Source organism: Paralichthys olivaceus, chromosome 14 (genome assembly GCF_024713975.1).
Source record: "Paralichthys olivaceus isolate ysfri-2021 chromosome 14, ASM2471397v2, whole genome shotgun sequence".
Taxonomy (NCBI): Eukaryota; Metazoa; Chordata; class Actinopteri; order Pleuronectiformes; family Paralichthyidae; genus Paralichthys; species Paralichthys olivaceus.
The window spans coordinates 6,966,296-6,985,464 of NC_091106.1; the positions used below are offsets into that span (position 1 = coordinate 6,966,296).

Below are 19,169 nucleotides of genomic sequence, written 5' to 3' on the forward strand. Positions count from 1 at the left end.
TTAAAAACCAACACTTTTATCAAATTATTAAAAAAAAAAAAAGATTGTAGACTGTTTGTCACATGAAGCCCATGTTGCTTTTGCTTTCCCATCGTTGTTTCGCCTCAAACCTGCAACACAGAAAAAGACAAACATGGAAATGACATGTTAACTGTCAGCTTCGATCAGTGCATGACAAAATCAAGGAGCAGCTGATGCAGGCGCTAGCTGAACCCAGAGAGGCAGATATGATGGCAAACGTAAACATCAGGACACAGAGAAACGTCGTACCCCCAGACTATCTGCTTCTTTCTCTTCTGTGCTGCCTTCAAAGCTTCCTCTTCCTGTTTGTGTTCCACAAAGTCACGGCAATCAGCGGCTTGAGCGATTTTCACAGCCAGCTATATGGAGGCAGACAGAGGAGAGGCCCATTAGGGAATGGAAATCAGTCTGTGGCAAAGCTAAAGCGTTCAAACTGATGTATCAGGGTGGCTTCTCGTCAGTGTCTCTGCAGCCTGGGCTGCCTCTTCCAAACCACAGCACAGTGCAGCTGTTACTGAGATGAACGACACGTAACTGTTGCCCCTGCTATTCCAAGACTTAACATTTTTTTAACATCAGGCATTAGAGTGGTGATCTGGTAACATGCAGTGTGCTGCAGAAATGAACTCTCCCACAGCAGAGAAATATGCATCATATCATCCAAAAGTAATAAGTTAAACATGAGACAACAAGATGAAGCAGCTGCACAAACATTAAAATCCAGAACAAGAGTTTGAAAGGGAAAATGTTTTACATATGAATGTTTACCTTCAATACATTAAGGGTTTTATTTTATGTTTGGTATATTTTTTTTGAATATACAGGTGATGAAAACTTTTAAATTGATCTATTGTCAATGTAATCTTTCGTTTTTCTGAAACAGACATAAAACCTGAACAGTTCGTCATTTAATGGATTCGTCAATTAGACCCTCACCATGAAAAGTGTAAAAAATAATTCAATTATTATAAATATAATAATATATTACCATTTTTGTCGTTGGGTTTTGTACTGTCGTTATTTGGGAAAAACATGTCGGGTATTTTCACTACTTTCTAACATTTTAGCGACCAAACAATTAATCCAGGGAATTATCGAGAGATAATGGGTGAAGAAGACTTTACTCCAGTGCTTTGGGTTTTTCTACAATTTGTTTTATGATCTGCTACACCCAAAATACAGGAAATATCTCTATAGTATTACAGCCAAAAATAATAAACAAGTTACCAGGCAAAGCTCAATAATGTAAGTTGTGAATATGTGTGTGTTTAATGAGGGGGTGAATTTCCCCATAGCTCTATAAATTACAACAGCCTTGTTTTATTAATATCACTCTAATCTATTTAGCCTTTTGTTTGAGGTCTTTCAGAGGAACTCACATTTGTTTCAGCTCCTGGCTCATAGTGTCTCCTGCACATTGTTTTTCTTTGATTGCTTCTTTTTTCTTGTTTAATGTGCAAATGAAATAGCCGAATAAATAAACGGACGGAAACAATGTTCAGCATTTTGTCGCTTATTTTCCCCCTCCCGCCTCCTCCATCTCAAAAAACGTTGCAATGGCATTTTTCACCCATCACCAGTGTGAAAGTGTTTGAGGGAGTACTGCAGGCAGTCCCTGAAATCAGAAGTGAAGAGAATGACCGTGACTGCAAGAGGCAAACATTCAAATCCCAGGGAAGACATGTGCGTATTGTGAAGCAGAATAATCCCAATAACCCCAGTCACACAGAAGCACGGGAAACAAAGGGAAAAATCCTGCCTCCTCTGTCACTCCTGAGATAGGTTTATTATTCAAGCAAAGGCAAACTTTGATAAACAACTTGGAACAATTTCACCAAACCTTTGGGTAATTCTCTGTAATATTCAGAGTACAATCAGGGGGGAGAGGAAGTCTTAAGGTAATGAAGAAATGTGCCACCACTGCGCCACTTGAAAAAAAAAAAAGGACCTGCTGGAAAAAAATGTTTCAATTATAATTAAGTGGGATAAACTTTATTAGAAAGACTGAAACTAAAATATCTCCTAATGCATGCTGGGATTAAGCAGGTCAGAGCGAGCAGGCAGGAAAAATTAAACTCTAAAGGCTTTTTATCACCATATTTCAGGAACCAAGGGTGTAAAATGTTCTAATTTGGGATACATTAAAAGCCATAAAGGTCTTTCAAAAAGATTAATGGTACTTTGCTTGGATTTAAGATAAGGGCTCTGGCTGGCTGCAAGTACTGGGCTCCGGCAGGGCCCTCAAGGCATTCATCTATACAGTCACTGGAAGATTTGTGAAAGCGTCTGTATAACCTGGAGCGTTCATACTATGACAGTTCTCCAGTTCTTTGCCATTTTATAGGTTTTAAATTCCTCAAATCACATTTTCTCCTCTTGAAGAGAGTTATAGCAGACCATTGCTCTTACATTTGCAGGAGATTTGCTAGCAGATAAAACCACACCAGGGTGTTCCCTGCTCCGTGTTGGAGGGGTGTAGGTGCTAAAAGCTTTTGAGTGGCTCCGATGCTCGCTGAGATTATAAACCAGGCGTTCATTCAATTGTTGATGAATCCGCTCCTGCTTTCTGTATTTGTGGAAAAAACCCACATTGGCTTATTCTGGGAGGAAATCACATGAAACTGCCTGATGCTAAGTGGTTTCATTTAGAGATTTACACACAGAGATCTATCTTTTTTTTTCTTTAGTATTTACTATATTTAAAAACATTAAAGGTCTTTAATTTTTTTCTCCTTTTTTTTAAAAATCAGTGTAGTCTTCAATCCCTGATGGTCTTTGGTGGGGCTCAACATTAATGTCAACCAAGTTACCTAGGAGACAGAACAGATCAAAGAGACAAAAAAACCCTCAAATGTCTGATTAATCAAGCCTGCAAACAGCTTATTTCTTTTAGCCTGCATGCAAGTATGAAAATGAGATTCCGAGAGCAGTACATTGTGCAGATTTGTTCATTCTTATCTGAACAAAGCCAGCGGCAGCTTATTTCATGGATCACTGGCACTGTCAGCGCTATGGCGCTGAGCAGGTGACGGCTCCTCTTTCTGTGGCGAGAACAAAATTAGCAAAAAGTCGGCACAAATTAGCCTCTCATATTTTCAGTAATATGACATTATTTTTCATTTACTTTTTTGATCCACTTTTCAGGATTTTTTCCCCCTCCCCTTGCGTGCATCATAGTGCCAAATCCTTTCACATCAGAGGCTGGCGACAAATAAGAATGAGACTACAAAGCTGAAATAAAGACAGGAGACAGGGAACCTCCTGCGTTCTTTGTTTATGTGGCTGCTAAAAGGCAATTCTTCCCACTCCACCACATACTAATGTACAATTAAGTGTCCATCACGGGCATGTTTCTGTGCCTCTCTCTTGTGTGGCCTGTGCACAGCTCTGTTAAAAACTGGGTTTATTCAGAGGATTAATACTCTGGCCTTTGGAAGATTTGAAGGCAAAAAACATTCATCGTGCACAATGTTGGCACTGCAGCAGCAGCAGCAGCAGCAGCTTAAGGCCACTAGGAGGGTTAAGTCAATAGTACCGTTTTCTGTTCATTCATGTTTGGGTCGTCATGGAGATTCAAATGGGGACCCAAACACGGGGCCTCAATACAAAAATAAATAACAAGAGCACTGCTGCAGTGTAAGACATATACAAGATAAACCTAGTCTATCTTAATAACAGTTTCATGAGTGTGTCTGTTCTCTTGCATCATTTTGGAGGTGTTTGATGAATGGAAGAAGAACGAAAGCAGAATTAAGAAGTCTGAGCAGCCCAGGGTTTGAAAAAAAGACTGTGGCAATTAAACAGCAAGTGGAAAAAGACAATAGCTGAATGAAAGATGAGAAAAATGCGTTTCCATGTGGATAAAGTGTTAAAGCTCTTATTAACAATATGAAATAAATGATGGCTTCAAGGAAGAAATGGCCTTAAACCCATTCATAAATTTCCAATCCAGGAAGCCTCTTCCAATTAAAACGTGTGAGAGGTGGATTAACAAGGGCTATATGGCTTTGCCTCGCTAAATCACCTCCCCAAGCTGCTCTGCTGCATTTGACGTGTAAACGATTAATGACCAGCCTAATTCTCTTATCACACTACCTTAATGCCTAAATAATGTGGCCTTAGTCAACTTTGGAAAGCAGGGCTATATAAGAAAGGAATGAATATCAGATTAGGCAGCTCGTGTGTTATTTCAGCATAATTTCTTAGAACTGAGGCAGAGGGGGGGAAGGCAAAAGAGTTTCAGCAGCACAGGGAGGGCCAAAAGATCAGGAGGTCAATCAATACCACCCGGATCGCATTAGAAAGGAAGAAATACAAAGTTTCATTCAGTTGGTTTGTTTTGAGATCTCTGAAGTAAAAGTAATAGAGTAGAGACAAAGAGTACAACAGTTCAAATATTTTGGTTAGTATCATAGACGACAAAAGAAAAACAGACAAAAATGTCCATTAAAATCTGTTGCTTGGAGCAGTGAAGTATTTAAAAAAAAAATCTAACTACATGTAACATAACAATACAGTAGAAATTCAGTGAAAAGAAAAAATCGACTGATTGTTTCTCAATTTATTGTTTGATTTGCACAACATCAACAAATAGGGAGTAATGTCCGTTTCAATTCCCCAGAGCCAAAATTGACGTCTTTTAAAAGCTTGTTTTGTGCAACCAATCGTCCCTACACCCAAACATTATTCACTTTACTGAAATCTGAGACAAGAAAAAGCAGGACGTTACAACATTTAAGCTTAAGCTTCTTATTTCATAGTGGCAGTTGGTTTAACACTGTATCTAACAATGCATCACATTTTATTAACTCATCCCATGTTTAATTTAGACAATTTTAATCTGTGATGTACTAGTAACTTTAGCCATAATATGCAATATACTTCAGAAATACAGTATTGTTAATAATTTGACAAAGAATCTGTAATGTGATGTGTGGTAAATTATGATGAGTGTGAGTAATGTGTTCTGATCAGAGTAGACAGCTTATCCTACTACTGAGTTTCGACATATAGCAATTAATTATCAACTGAAGCAGATATGATTATGTTTACATCTCAAAATTTATTTTGTCTGTGTGGAATAAATAAAAAGTAAAAAAAAAACAATATTCTAATTTATGTATAAGGTGCTATTGAATAGAAGTAGTTAAGTGCCAGAAAGTTGTACTTATACACAGTACTTGAGCTTTACCAAGATTATTAGCTGTTTGGGACTTAAATATATAATGTATCTCTCTGAATTAGTTCAATGATGACTGCCTCTGTATTAAACACATGAAAAAGGCTGTTCAATTTGTATTATAACGCAATATATAACATAAATTCTGATGTATAGGTTATGACAGTGGTATTTTCTTCCACTGTTCGAACCAAAGTTTATCAGTCCTTCATGGGGCAGCCTCATAAGAGCTTTTTGTAATCTTGCCTACACTTTGACAAACAGAATTACATGGCACACTATAAAGAAAGTCACTCCGGGGAAGCCGCAGCTGAACAGCCATGTCACAATTTTCTCTTCCAGTAATCTGATGCTAGATACACATGACATGTCATCTTCAGGGAGTAGACAAAAAAAATCTGTGAAAGTTGGCCTGCTTTGTGCACATTCCATTATCTCGCCTCTTCTGAGTAGGGTAGGCTTATTAGCAAGCTTTGAACTCACACTTACAATAATATGCCATCAACAGTTTTATAAGCTAATTAGAAAAAAACAGTTTAATTAATGACTGACTGCAATAAAATGGCAATCATGAAAAAAAGAAACTGATGGTGCTAAGCTTCCACTACCACCAATTAAGGCCTAATTACAAACAAATTATATATGTGTTTTGCTGTGGGCTTTAATTTAAAAAAAATGGCTTTAATTAAAAGAGAAAACATGCTAATTAATTAAACAGCACACAAATCTACATTGAAAAGTACGCTTTGTCTATCAAGTAATTAATGAAATACAATAATCCAAATGAGATTCCCAGGCATTTGATAAAAGCTTAGTACCCATTTCAAAATCCATTTCAAAATTAATGGGCGAAAATTTAATGTGAGTCATCCGGAGATACAATAAAAGTTCATTCAGTGATAAATTGCTTACGCTGAAGGAAAAATGAACAAAGAGGAGAGTTTCCCTAAACTCTGCGAGGTGGCCTGGGGGGGGGGGGGGGGCTTGCTTGAAGAGAGAGAGTGAGACTCCTCTGATGTGGGGTGGGAGAAAGTCAGAATCTGATAACGCCCACGTTTCACAAAAGCGCGGCTCATGAATTTCCTGATTACAAACACGGGCCACGGCGGGGAGAAGGTGATGAGAAGAAAAAAGGTGTTAAATAACATAAATATCATGAAACACTCTTAGTTCAGCTCTTTGTTTTAACTAAGCCACCATGTCTCCTCTGACAAAATGCTGCGCCACCTTTGTTTCACAGCGTTTTAGCGAGGCTTTCCAAAGGGTAGATTTCAAGGACAGTGGGGCTTTTCCTTTCAGCTGCTGCTTCTATTGAAATACGAGCCGGAATATAATGAGGGAAATTATAACCGTCCGTATGTTCAAACGCTGAACCATAAATGGCTCCAGTTAATACATATTCATATGGTTAATTATTGCATATTAAGTGATCTAACTATTAGAAGGCCCCACATTTTAAACTATTTATAATGATGAGGTTGATCATGTCCATGACGGAGTCTAAAGAGAGGTGCACCACCCAAAGGCCATCCAGAGAACAGGAAGCCACGACACACAAGATTAAGGTACTATCAACTTTGTTGGGTCAGAAGCTATCCAATAATAGTATGCAGGACATGAATATAGAAAGAATATATACTGTAACATACTATTCTAATAACATATTCATGATTTAATAAAATATCGTGGTTGCATGTAAACGTAATAACTGGGTCAGAATAAGCTTCTACTCATTTGTGAATCCGACTTTATTTGTTGCTTTTCATTTCTTGTTTTTTTTTTCTTGTGTATACAAACTCTAATCTGCACTGCATTATGGGATAGCAATGACATCATAAGAGAAGGTGGAAAAAACTGTTCCAGTGTAATCCAGTAATCCTGGAATAATATGTATTAACTGGATAATATCTACTCCATTTCAGGATGTAAATGTAGCCACTTCACTTTTAAACATTGTATAATGTGAATAACTGGTGTCAGCTGACTTCAGTCTGCTTTAGCATGGTTGACACTTTGCAGTGATGACAATCTGATAAACACTGCTTTAACAGGACAGTGATAGTTCAACACAAGGTATATGTAAAGGACCCTGATCCTCTACAATACCTCGCTCTTTTGCCCTGTCAAAATTGCTCTCTACGTCATATAGCCTATGCTTCTTTGTGTGTGGTGCCATCACCATGTGGTTCAGGTGGGGCCAGCAGTCATACAACTACTTCTAATGTTTCAAATTCTTAAGCTCCTGGAAGTCATGAGATGGACTTGACACCCACTATTGTGACAGACTATAAAGAGTTTCTGTTTTGAAGTGGTAATGCCGCTCTAATAGCTGTGATGAGTGCTATGGGGAAACTGTAAGCTCTAACATGGTGTGACGGTCTTTTGTGGTGAAATATACCCACTTACTCTATATGAAGTACAGCTCCTGCCTATTTTCAAAAGACCTCAGTGGCTCTGTTTTATAAAGAGAATAAAGAGCACAAGAGTAATTATTTATTGTATGGCTAATATTGAATGAAATACGAGAGGGTGGATTAGTGTGACAAAAAAAGCACTATACAGTTAAGTGCACGAAGCAGCTTTCGCCTTGCTGAGTTGATTTTTATCATTCTGCGCTACAATACTGAAAGAAGACTTTAATAAAAGTTCTGTATCAGAATGTCATGCAAGCGATCATTATATGGGTAGGGAGATTTCAGAAGCAATACCAATCTGATTAATAGATTCCTGTGGTTGTAATCGACCTTCAAATGGCTTTTGGTGTTTCATCTGATGCAGTGAATTTGGGGCTCCTGGGTATGATAATCTAGTGGCTGGTTTAAATGATACTTAAGTGACTGAATTCAGTGTATAGCTCATATGAGTCCCATATCAGATTCAGCAGTGTAAGGAATGGAGCTCCACTGGGCTCAATCTTAGGGCCCTTGCTTTTGCCATTATATGTTGAAGTTAGTATATGTAATGAGAAGTATCCATGTCAGTTCAAAGCAGATTTTACTACACGGCTGGAGCTTTAACTACAGTATTTGCCTCAAACAACATACTTTCTGAAACCAAAGTTGTTTATGCCAGCTCCAATGAAGGAAAGATAAAAGATATCATTGTCTTAGGTGGTTTACTTGATCCACATTTAATGATAATTATATAGTTAAAAAAAGAGTCTCATGCCTGTTGAAAAAAGAAAAGAAAAGAAATTGTGTCGCTGTGATAAATACAGGTCTACTCAATAGACAATTAAAATTTACAGGGATGTGTATACTGTCAATGTGCACTCTAAATGTCAATGGCCAGCACCAGAACATTTACAGATGTCTGAGCATAGAGCATCCTGACAGAAACCTTTAAACACCTTTTTGTGTGTCACTCAACTTAATGCTGTGCACTATAAAAATAATGTGCACTAATCAAAGTACTGAGACCCAGTCTTCTTAACTGGAGGACTTACACGGTTTCTCTACTAAACTATAGGCCGGCAATGAAGCAAGAAGCTTTTTACATGATTTTGTGTCTTCCAAGACTTAAAAGAAATCAAGACATGCTCAGGAGGATCAGCAGACATCTTTATGAGAAAAGAAACCTTATCTGCACAATTTAACACATTAGGTAGCTCTGTCTAAGCAATGTAGATATTTTGGTACCTAACGGGATGTGATTTCTTCCTTCTCTCTATCTGGTTCAGTACTTTCACTCAAAAACAACAGTGGCTGTCTTCATGAATTCATCTAAAACAAAGACTTATGGCCCTGGGAAATGTTTAAAAACTGTAATGAGAATAAAAAACCTCAACCTGCAATATCCAAGCAGTGCGTCTCAGAAGTTTGACGGATGAAAGAGCACGTATCTCCGTATAAGAAGCCTTCAAGACAGGTTTTAACCAAATTGCTTTAATGTTGTGATTAAAAAGAAGAAAGTAGAGCAAATGGAAATCATTAATTGATTTGAGGGAGCTCAAAACAGCAGAAACAAACAGTTTGGTTTTCTAAAAAGGAGAATTCTGACAGCAAGCACTCCATCTTCCTTCCATTTCTCTTTGCTTTGAGGAGATAAGTGGGAAACCGTTAGATTGTGGATGAAAACATTGTCATCCAACATATACGAGCGTTTTCTTTACAAAACAATGCCTAGAGGGACAAACAGGCCTCTTTAGTTCTTCACAGCTGTCGGAATGCTTTTGCATTTTTTTGCAAAGAAAACCTGTTCCCATTCTTCCAGTGTAGAGCCTGCCACAATCATGTCTTGGTGTTATGACCGTAAACAAATTAAACATCTAAGCCATTCCGTACCAAATGAGCCACTCAATTATAACCTTGAAATTGATTCTGGCCACAGCGGGGATTATTGATCCTCTAAATGTTTGTAACAGAGCTCCTGTCAAAAGTGAACAGGAGTGTTGTAAACAAACACATTGGTCTAAAAGCTTAATGCTATATGCATTAAAGGCGGCTTCAAGACCATACCATAATCCTCTCTGAATCAGAATCCTTCAAACTTTTTGGCTTTTAGCCGTCACTTCATATCCTCCAAATATTCAGAGCATTTCTTTGTATTGTAAAGTTAATAGTATACAACTTTACGTCACGAAGGTTTCAGGGATTTCAAAATGGTCAATTCACTACTCTTTGTGAAATGAAGTTATCAGAGCTAAACAATGACTTGTGGCTGCCAGACTGCTGTCACGTCCCATCAAGGTTCTGGCAAGATGAGAGGCGGGTGCCAGAGAGGGGGGAACCTCGGCTCAGGCTAAAACCAATCCACCAGCGCTCTAAGAGGCTTTCTCCGAGTACGGTGCAGGTGCCACTCACAAGAGCTTTCATTTAACCCTCCCAAATTTGACCACTCTGCTCGCAGGTATGACAGGAATAAGAAGGGGCTGGGATGCTGCATAGTCATGTCTATTACACACTGGAGATAACAGAGCCACACATGTAATGCCAATTCAATGAACATTACAACTGATTTCTTTCAGTGTTAAACACAGAACCCTGTTTTTAGAGCGGACTTACTCGTTCAGGCAGGTGAGGTCCTCGAGAAAAAGGTTTGATGAAAATGAATGCATGATGTGTGGACCATCTTTTAAGGTGATGAATGTAATCTGAGATTCATATTATTTTCCTGTATTACTAGTTTCCTGTGGTTTCTAACAGAAAATGTTATTAGACATATTTAGAGCATTTTGCAAAACAGACAAAGCTGTGTAAGAAATATCTAAACAGCAGAAATGGCAAAATGTTACTGGTCCCCACCAAAATATTGTCGAGTAAATAACCCTGTGAAAAACACCATTTTGTTTTTACACTTATGTACACTCTCTGTACAGCTAAAACAATGAAATATGTTACTTGGTGACTTGGAGACTTGCTGGAATGCAGTTTTACCTTCCTTCAGTTCCATGGTAGCTGATTATTTGCAGTCTTTGTGCAATGCTAAGCTCACTGGCTACAGGCAGTAGTTTGAAAAATTTCACATTTAATTAACAAACATGACACATATATTGAAGACTAGCATGTTTTTATATTGTGGAACACAGAGGATGTCATTAAAAATATTGAAATGCCATCATGTACGGAAACATATTTCTTGAGTCTTCTTTGCAACTCTATTGCAATCCACGACCCACCGACAATGAAATCTGAGCCCACAGTATGTTCCATGTTTGTGTTATGACTATCATTAAATGAAAAAGCTTATGGGATGCTGTAAGCAACATGCATCATGAAACAAAGAAGTTCAACTTTGATGCTCAAAGTACGGCAAAACCCCCAGTGGAGAAGTAACACTGCAGTTGTATGTCTTTTTAACCACAATTATATGTGTGTGTGGGCTACATTTTATGCTAAATTAGTTTCCAACCACTGCCAAGGCGGTTAGTTACAAAACTTCAGGCACCGCATTTAGGGACATGTACACTTCAAAGGTATGAAACTCTTACCTGGAGAATGATTTAACAGTTGGCTTGAAAGCAATGTACCCTTCATTAAAAAGCAGAGCCAAAAGTCCTTTAGACGCTGCAGCACTTCAAAACTAAGGGGAGGGCTTTCCATTAACTCAATGGAAAAAGGCTGCAGGACTGAATGGTGGGTGTCTGCGTGTGTTTTTGTTCCTCTATGTCTTTGCCGCAGAAATGGCCATGGATCCATTAGTCTGATTTGTCACAGCGGGAGCACCCCAAAGATCTCTTATCAGCACAACGTACCTCTCGAGTGGCGAGTCTGTCGCTCATCTCCTCTGCTTTTGCAATGTCCCCTTCAGCTATGGCCTTCTCTATGCTCTTTTCTAGGCCGGACTGCAGAAGAGGGGGGAGAGAGAAAAAAAATCAGACTCTTTTTTTGAAATAAGGGTAGAGAGAGGCAAAGAGAGAAAAAAAAAATCAAAGAGTAACTTTAAAAGTCCCCAGGGCCTTATTTTTAATATGATTGCCATTACTACAAATATGTAGATTTCCCTTCACAAATGAAAACCTTTTTGATTGGATATTAGTGGGGAAATCTTAGAAATGCTACAGGAGATTACCAAACATAAATGTGACTCTTTAATTACACATTTCCATTACAGGCCTCAGCTGAGGAGGGGGTGTGCAGAGAAGCCCCCGGTTACTGATGGAAAGGCAGTTCTGAGCCTATCTGAGGGAGCCGGGCACCAGATTTCTTCAGCCCCCCAAAACTTCATCATGCTAAAAAATACCCTGGTAAGAGGCAGTAATTATTAATGTGTCTGCTCTCATGCATTGTTTGAGGACCTTAAGTCCACAGTCAAAGTACAAGGACAGTACCATCAGGCTTATAAACTCTGGTTGTTTAATCTTGATTTAGCTTCAAATAGTATTTTCACTCTACTGACACTGGTGCTTCTAGTGATCCCAATTATCACTGTTAATCACAAACAAAATTCAAATTGACAGACCATCATCCTGTGTATCATTAAATGTGTTTTAAGGTCACTGAAGACTCACTGTTAGCAGATGAATTAATTACATCTGACTGCTTTAACAGCTTTTTTCCTCACATGACTGTGTGAAAGACTTGGCAGAAATAATAAAAAAAGATATTAATTACAAGGAAGCGCATTTGAGGGATGAAGGAGTCCGTCATTATGTTGATGTGACAAGTTCTGTTTCATTCAGCTTGTTCATCGTTTCTTTTTATCCTTTAATAGTTGCCCTATTCAGAATGAGGCTCACAAATCAGCAAAAACTCAATTTTATGCTGCTCTGATAAATTAAGCACAAAATACTCCAAAATAATCATTAAAAGGATTTCAAATTGAAATGAGAACAGTTCCCATTCACTGGGTCAGCTATAATGTTCATCAAGCTTGCAAATATTTTGCTTCGTTAGCAATTTAGATGCCTTTGAATAAAATGTTCAATCATCTTCAAGTGCAGAAATGCATATGAATGGAAGAATCCTTAGATTTAATTTTATTTTTAATTATGAATGCCACAGAACTTCTAGCCCCTGACCATCTATCATCCAACCATTCATTTAAATGCTCCAGCTGCAGTCACAGAGGCTGTGTCAGGTGCCAGAACACTATTTTAGATTTCCACTTTTTTTCTCGCAGAGAATAACCTACATCTCATGTTAATCACAACTCTACAAGAAAGGAGATTTATCCTAATCTTATCACTAAATGTAGCCAAACATAATCCTTATTATTCGTCTCAGTGTCAGGCTGAGTTACCATAAGGATTCTTCTAATCCATATGTCATGTCACGTAAAACAATGAGAGCATACTGCGGCACAGAAACATAAAAGATGTGAAGTTGATGCTAACAGCTACGACAGACGCAGTATTAAAACCTTTTGCAGATAAGTTGGAAGGCAGGAGTCTTTATTACCTTCAGAGGGGGGTTGGAACATGCAGGGGGATCAAATCGATCATTTACACCAAAATACTGCTTAAGCCCATCCCAGTGCTGCTCCCGTTCCTCCTGACACACTCTGCTGACAGAAAGAATGTGCGTTTATGTTCATTACATGTAAACCGGTGATGAGATAAGATATTCACTGCTTCTACTCAGTGTCCATCCTTTACTATCTATTTTCTACACTGAAATGAGATCTGTATGTGCTAATACAATACAGCCAATAAAAACAAGCAAATAACCCAGGATTAAAAGACATTATAAAAATCAAACAATACAATGCAAATACTATACAAAGGCACAGTGGAATAATTACACATGATCGCATGATTTGTTTTGCTTTAAGCCATGTCTTCAATTTGTATTGAATTTGATTGTACACTAGTTGAGACTGATGATGATTTCACTAATAATCACTAAAGATAAATATTGTTTGCATCTTTACGACAGAACACATTTGCTCCACATTCTAAACAACCATTTACAAAAGCATATCAGTACTATACAGTACTATACTATGCTTTAGACCAGACTAGTCTAGTACTATGCAATACTATGCTATGCTACACTAGACAAGACTAGACTAGATCAGGCAGCCACTGGACTGTGTTAAGACCTGCAGACTGGTATATTACTGTAATAAATTGTATATTTTTTTATTTAAATTATAACATATTTTAATGATGTGAAATAGTGTAGCAGGCTATGCAAACTGATTTGAAGAATGTGATGCTTTAGGTGTCTTCAATGTGTTGTGAAGGTCCAACATTTAGGATCAGGCTGCTAAACAGTGTTTAGTGTTTCCACTCTTTTGTTTTAAACATTACTTGATATTTATAGCCAGCCATTTTGTTGTATTAACTTCCCAGAGCTGACAGTGTCTAATTTTTGTACCTTGTCTCTGTCGGCTCCTCAGTTTCTGTTCCTGCTGAATGACACAAGAAACACAGTTCAAATTTGTTAGGATAGTTTCATACAAATCAACATCATCTAAAAAGTGATATGCTGTATTGGTGGTCTAAAGCTCTAATATAGGTTAGGTTGAGTCTTTTAACCTACATGAGAACAGAATACATAATAACAGTGGCAGTCATGGAGACAGAAAATGTATTGTATGGTCGCTGACACCTTTCTTGTGTCGTCGTCTTTTTCTTTTTCTCTGAACCGTCATTGTCTTCATTTCATCCCTCTTCTTCCGTAGGTCCTGAAATTTCTTTAACAGAGACGTACAACCTGAATTCACAAATGCACCACAACCCCAGATTATCTACTTCTGAGGTAACTGTATTGTATTTTGAAGCCACACTGAACTACAGTGCATATATATATATATATATATATATATATATATATATATATATATGAGTAGTTCAGTGTGGCTTCAAAATCCTTTCACATGTTGGCATGCAGGTCTGTGGATTCAACAGAACTAGTGAAGTGAATGTTGTGTCAGCCCTCATTCACCACAACACCACAGGTACACCGCAGCTAGCTTGTATCTCTGGATGCTAGGCTCACAGCAGATCACTGCACAACACAACAACATACTTGCCACACTTCCTGGGACACACCAGGCACACTGCATGTCGGGGAGCCACTGACAGTGTGAGTCACTGCTGCGTCCTCCATCACTGAGCTCTCACACTTCTCCTCCATCGACCTCTTCTCTTCAACATCCTGCTCCTCGTCACTGAGGTCGTCCTCCGTGAAACCTTTGGGCAAAAGTCCGCTGTACATTCCGACTCAGCGGTTTTCAGTCAAATTACAGGTTAATATTTCATTTTAATAAACTAAAAACACGGAGAGAAGTCGGTCAGCGGTTGTTTCTCGCTCTCATTTCCGGGTAAACACAGTGACGTTTTCACAAGGAAAGCACTGATTGGCGGAGCACGAGCACGTAGAACACTTCATCCAATCAGAACCGCGGTTACAAATGTAATCGAGGACGAGACTTAAGCTCTGATTGGCTGTTTATGGTGAGCGGAACTTGTAACAGGTAAGTGCTATTTGACTTTTGGAAGCTCACACCGCGCCTCCCTCGTGTTAACTCGTGTTAACTCGTGTTTAGAGTTCAACCTGACAATATAAGCTATTTGAAGAGCCGCAGCAGTGTCAGCTCGTGTCCGCCGTGAAGTCCAGTGAAGAGCATTTCTAATTGAGGTGAGCCAGGCGGCTGACAGGTCCCAGAATGACCAGGATTCATTCAAATGTTAGTCTATATTTGAGGCGAGATAAGCTTCCTTCTATGACCAATGATTCGCAATTTGCTCAAAGTGCTGCGGGCATTACATTATTATCAGAATGATTAGCATGCAAATCTTGTATAGCCGCTGGCACTGGCACAGGAACATCTACCCTTAAATTGCTCTTTCACACTCATTCACATCAGGCTTTCATTCGGTTGCATCTTATTGCAAAGCCCAACAATCTACATAAATTATGGTCTGTATTTTGTCTGCCGTGTGAATGTCGACTGAGACCTGTAACACCAGTGTACAGAGTAAAGGTCAATAGGTTTAGATAGGCTGAACACTGTGTGTGAGAAGGACAGTGTTTAAGGTAAACCAGCAGTGTTGTGCTGTCTGCAAGTCCTGGATAATCAAAGAACAACACGTTTTCTTTAACTTTATATTTTTGGTTGCTTACTTATTTAAATGTCCGTCAATAAAACTACAGTCTGAAAATTAAGCAGACAGTCCTGGAACGACTGTCAAATGAATGGATCCATTGCTTGATAATCACTCATACGCTTATGACACAATTTTGATAATTGAGTATTCACTTAAGATATCAATTAAATAAATAACATGTTCTTCTGTTTGTGCCTTTATTCCTCTGCTTTCAATGTAAAAAAAAAAATGAACACAATTCATATCAAATCCATTTATATTGTGTTTCAGACTGTGGCCTGGATCAATATATGTATTTAAAGAAGTATGTTAATCGTTGTGAATATTCCATGTACTCTTTTTATTATTTAAATCTTTTTATTGAGATTTTCAAAACTACAGACATGGTGGTGCCATACCAAAAGACATACACCTCATTAAAATATATAGATGATAATAATAAGAACAATTGCAGTTATTGTTGTACATGTTTATAATAATAACAATAGAATTAAATGTTAAAACAGAAATTCCAAAAGAAACAAATGCATATATATTTTAAAATATTAGAAGGGAGGGGTGCTCAGAGAGACCTACTTCCTGCCTCTTGTAGCATATTTCTCCCTGTGCCATAACACTCTCTACCCCATGGGAATGTGCTGGAGGTTTGTTAGATTAAACAACATAAGCCTCCTTGTTGTTAGTGCGGAAACGGCAAGAGAGTCAAACTTCCCTAGGTCCTACCCCCAAATATTGCAATTTCTGGCTGGTTGTATTTCTTTCTTACAGATACTGGATATGAATAAGTTTAAAAAAATAGCCGTCAAGAATGGAGCCAGCATCAGACAAGTCCATCAGACAAGTGATGCCAGCTTTGGATATACACATTTTTTCTGTTTTCAATAGCCAGCCCTATCTCGTGACACAAATGTAAAACAAATGAAACCTGGAGACCTTGCACTCCCCTTGAACTTCCTGTACCCTAGGATGAGGGATTTACTCTGTCCAGCTTTGCAAAAGGCGCTGCATATTAAACTGGGCTGATAAGGCTTATGCTATATTGAATGTCATCTGGAACATGTAAAATCTCTATCTCATCCTCAAAAATATGCAACCATTAACTGGTATCACTCACTCAGCATTATCACGACTTTAATTACATGTGTGACAAGTTGAGCACAGCGGCGTCTGAAGGTAAATGAGAGTCACAAAGTCCTGTTAATGCTAAACAATTTTGGCATTACAGGTCTGAATCATTTCCTTATTGATTACCAGACTTTGTGTTCTATTTCACACTTGAATTAATGTCTCTTAGCTTTCCCACCATCCATCTCTTTGTGTCTCCATCTCTTTGTGTCTCCGTCTCTCTCTCCGTCTCTCTCTCTGTCTCTCTCTGTCTCTCTCTCTCCCTCTCTCTCCCTGGCATGCGCTCCAGTTCATTATTTCCGTCATTTCTTGGTAATTTGGAGTTGGCTGTTTAAAACTTAGAGCCTCTTATTAAGTTTTGGCCATGGTGGATAAGAGGCAGGACTGTAAGAGCACAGAGATAAACTAATCATCTTAAAACCCTAATTATTAGTATCTTACTGTGACAGACTGTTTTTGCGAGCCAGCCAAATTGAGCCTCAAATGAGGAAAGGCATATCTTTGCAAGTGGTAATAATTTTAAGTCATCTCGATCTGGCTTGGTGTGGCAGAATTCATTAGTGCAGATTAGCACTGTGTGTACAAAGTAAATGAGATATCTAATAGCAAACGTGGAGGTCCGGGGACACTTAATTTCCTCCCCAATATGAGGGATGATGTTAAGAGGTGATTATATATATTTTAACATTGTGACTTCTGCTATGTAGATTTGTCTACCCCTTTACCAAACACGTACATTAAACTGTGTCACTAAACTGTCGACCTCTCACCTTCCTTGGGATTTAAGCTACAGGAAGGTGACAAGAGCGAACGTCCACATCAGATTGAACTGTGCCACTCTGATACAGAGGCAAGCTGTGTTTTTTTGTGTGTGTGAGGATGTGAAAGAAGTTAATTATGTGTGTAAGGAGAAGGTTGAGGAAAAAATAATACGATTACAAAGAATAATTTGCTGATATAATTACACCAAAATTGGGTACACACAATCGTAAAATACATGTATTGCTTGACCTGGGTTAGCCAGTGAAATAAATCCTCCTTCTATAGCCTTTGTTAATTTGTTTTTATCATCTCCAAGTGGTGTTTGTGCAGGCAGTTCAATTTGCATGTGTAATTCCACTGTGCAAATTGACAACAAGTAGATAATTCGAGGAAATAGGCTGGTTGCAGGCCCCTGCTATCTTCCCAAGCCTATTCATTTTGAGGAACCGCTGAGGCATGAAACTCATACATCAACTATTTCCTGACAACGCTTAGGCTTATTGTCCCCTAAAATGTCATTACAGCCATTATTTATGAAGCTAATTCATTTATTAAACTATATTTACTCTGACAGAATTTGTCACATTCTATCCGTATCCCTTTTGAACGGTATCTTTCCCTGAGTGTGTGTGAACGCGCACGGTCTCAACCAAAGTTTTGAATCAAACCCATTTGTCACTTACAATAGTTGGAATATTGTGAAAAAATTTCAGGAGTTCTCGGTTTTATTGGCTTTATTCATGGAAACTTTTCACATACCTTGTGTAACAGAAGTCCACTTAAAGTAGTTTAGTACCAATCAACATTCTTTTTTGTCAGAGTTATCATGAACACAATCAGATGGATTGCAGCTATTTTTGTCGCACTCATAAATTCCCCCTCTTTCCCACATTAGTCACTTTTAACGCATTGCAGTGAAACGTCTAAAGCTAAAGAGTTCTCGCCTCCTGGCCTGTTGCTGCTGACTTATGGATCTGTCAGTTTAGCGCAGCACACTTCGTGACAGTGTGGATAATTTGCAATTGTGAGCGATGAAGTAACACATAGGGGGGTCATAAATTTTAATGTTACATGTTCTCTCCGGATAATTCCGTCATACCATTCTCCTGCATCACTTTCCCTGGACTCACCTGTCACCCAAAAGCACTTATCACAGCAGTGGCGATGGGGTTGTGTTTGAACTGTTTTACAATATTGATTTGGAGGCATGACATTTTAATTAATACTGGGTGTTAGCTGTCATATAGGCAGCCTGCCTCATTGGTTTGAATATGAGACAGGCGAGGTGGGGGCAGCGGAGATAAGACTAAAGCACTTACTCTGTGAAAAGGGTGTAAAAAGGGATCAATGTGGAAGGAGAGAGACAGTCATGGGTTTCATTTAGGTGGAAAAAAACAGTAATATCTTTCTCCACTGTATTTCTGTCAAGGTCTTTTCTCTGTTTGATAACACAAATCATTGAGACACAGCGTGGATTCTGGCTTCCACAGGTTGCACAGTTCGTCGTGTTGTTGGGAGTCTGTGTTGCCAGTGTAGACCCAGGGAGAGAGGCTGCGTGTGGAGAGACGACCAGGGGGGAAATTAGGT

General features: G+C 38.6%; 1 protein-coding gene and 1 long non-coding RNA gene across 8 annotated transcripts in view; one reads left to right on the plus strand and one right to left on the minus strand.

Moving 5' to 3' along the window:
- On the minus strand, positions 1-14,939 carry fam204a (family with sequence similarity 204 member A). 4 transcript variants are annotated; one of them, XM_020090020.2, is made up of 7 exons: positions 14,614-14,939; positions 14,194-14,278; positions 13,960-13,990; positions 13,039-13,141; positions 11,394-11,483; positions 271-380; positions 1-110 (listed from the first exon to the last, which is right to left on the minus strand). In XM_020090020.2, the coding sequence occupies exons 1-7, from the start codon at positions 14,800-14,802 to the stop codon at positions 59-61; spliced, it is 660 nt and encodes a 219-aa protein (XP_019945579.1). In that variant the 5' UTR covers positions 14,803-14,939; the 3' UTR covers positions 1-58. The 4 variants fall into 4 exon arrangements, with proteins under 4 accessions (XP_019945579.1, XP_019945570.1, XP_019945551.1 ...); XM_020090011.2 differs by having other exon boundaries at positions 13,039-13,144; XM_020089992.2 differs by having other exon boundaries at positions 13,039-13,144; positions 13,960-13,993.
- Positions 11,752-19,169, plus strand: part of LOC109631774 (uncharacterized) — an 18,652-nt gene continuing 11,234 nt past the window's right edge. The window contains exons 1-2 of one of the 4 annotated variants that reach the window (XR_011246132.1): positions 11,752-11,885; positions 19,073-19,167. This is a non-coding gene — a long non-coding RNA (uncharacterized lncRNA). Of the gene's footprint in view, positions 11,886-14,300; positions 14,344-14,921; positions 15,226-19,072; positions 19,168-19,169 lie in introns of those variants that run through there. The other 3 variants (XR_011246133.1, XR_002202873.2, XR_002202872.2) reach the window with 3 other exon arrangements.

Coding starts and splice junctions, on each gene's coding strand:
- fam204a (XM_020089992.2), bottom strand. CDS start 14,802: ATGTACAGCGGACTTTTGCCCAAAGGTTTCACGGAGGACGACCTCAGT. Junction 13,145..13,959: donor GAGGAGCCGACAGAGACAAG/GTACAAAAATTA, acceptor TCTTTCTGTCAG/CAGAGTGTGTCAGGAGGAAC. Junction 111..270: donor AAGAAGCAGATAGTCTGGGG/GTACGACGTTTC, acceptor TCTGTGTTGCAG/GTTTGAGGCGAAACAACGAT.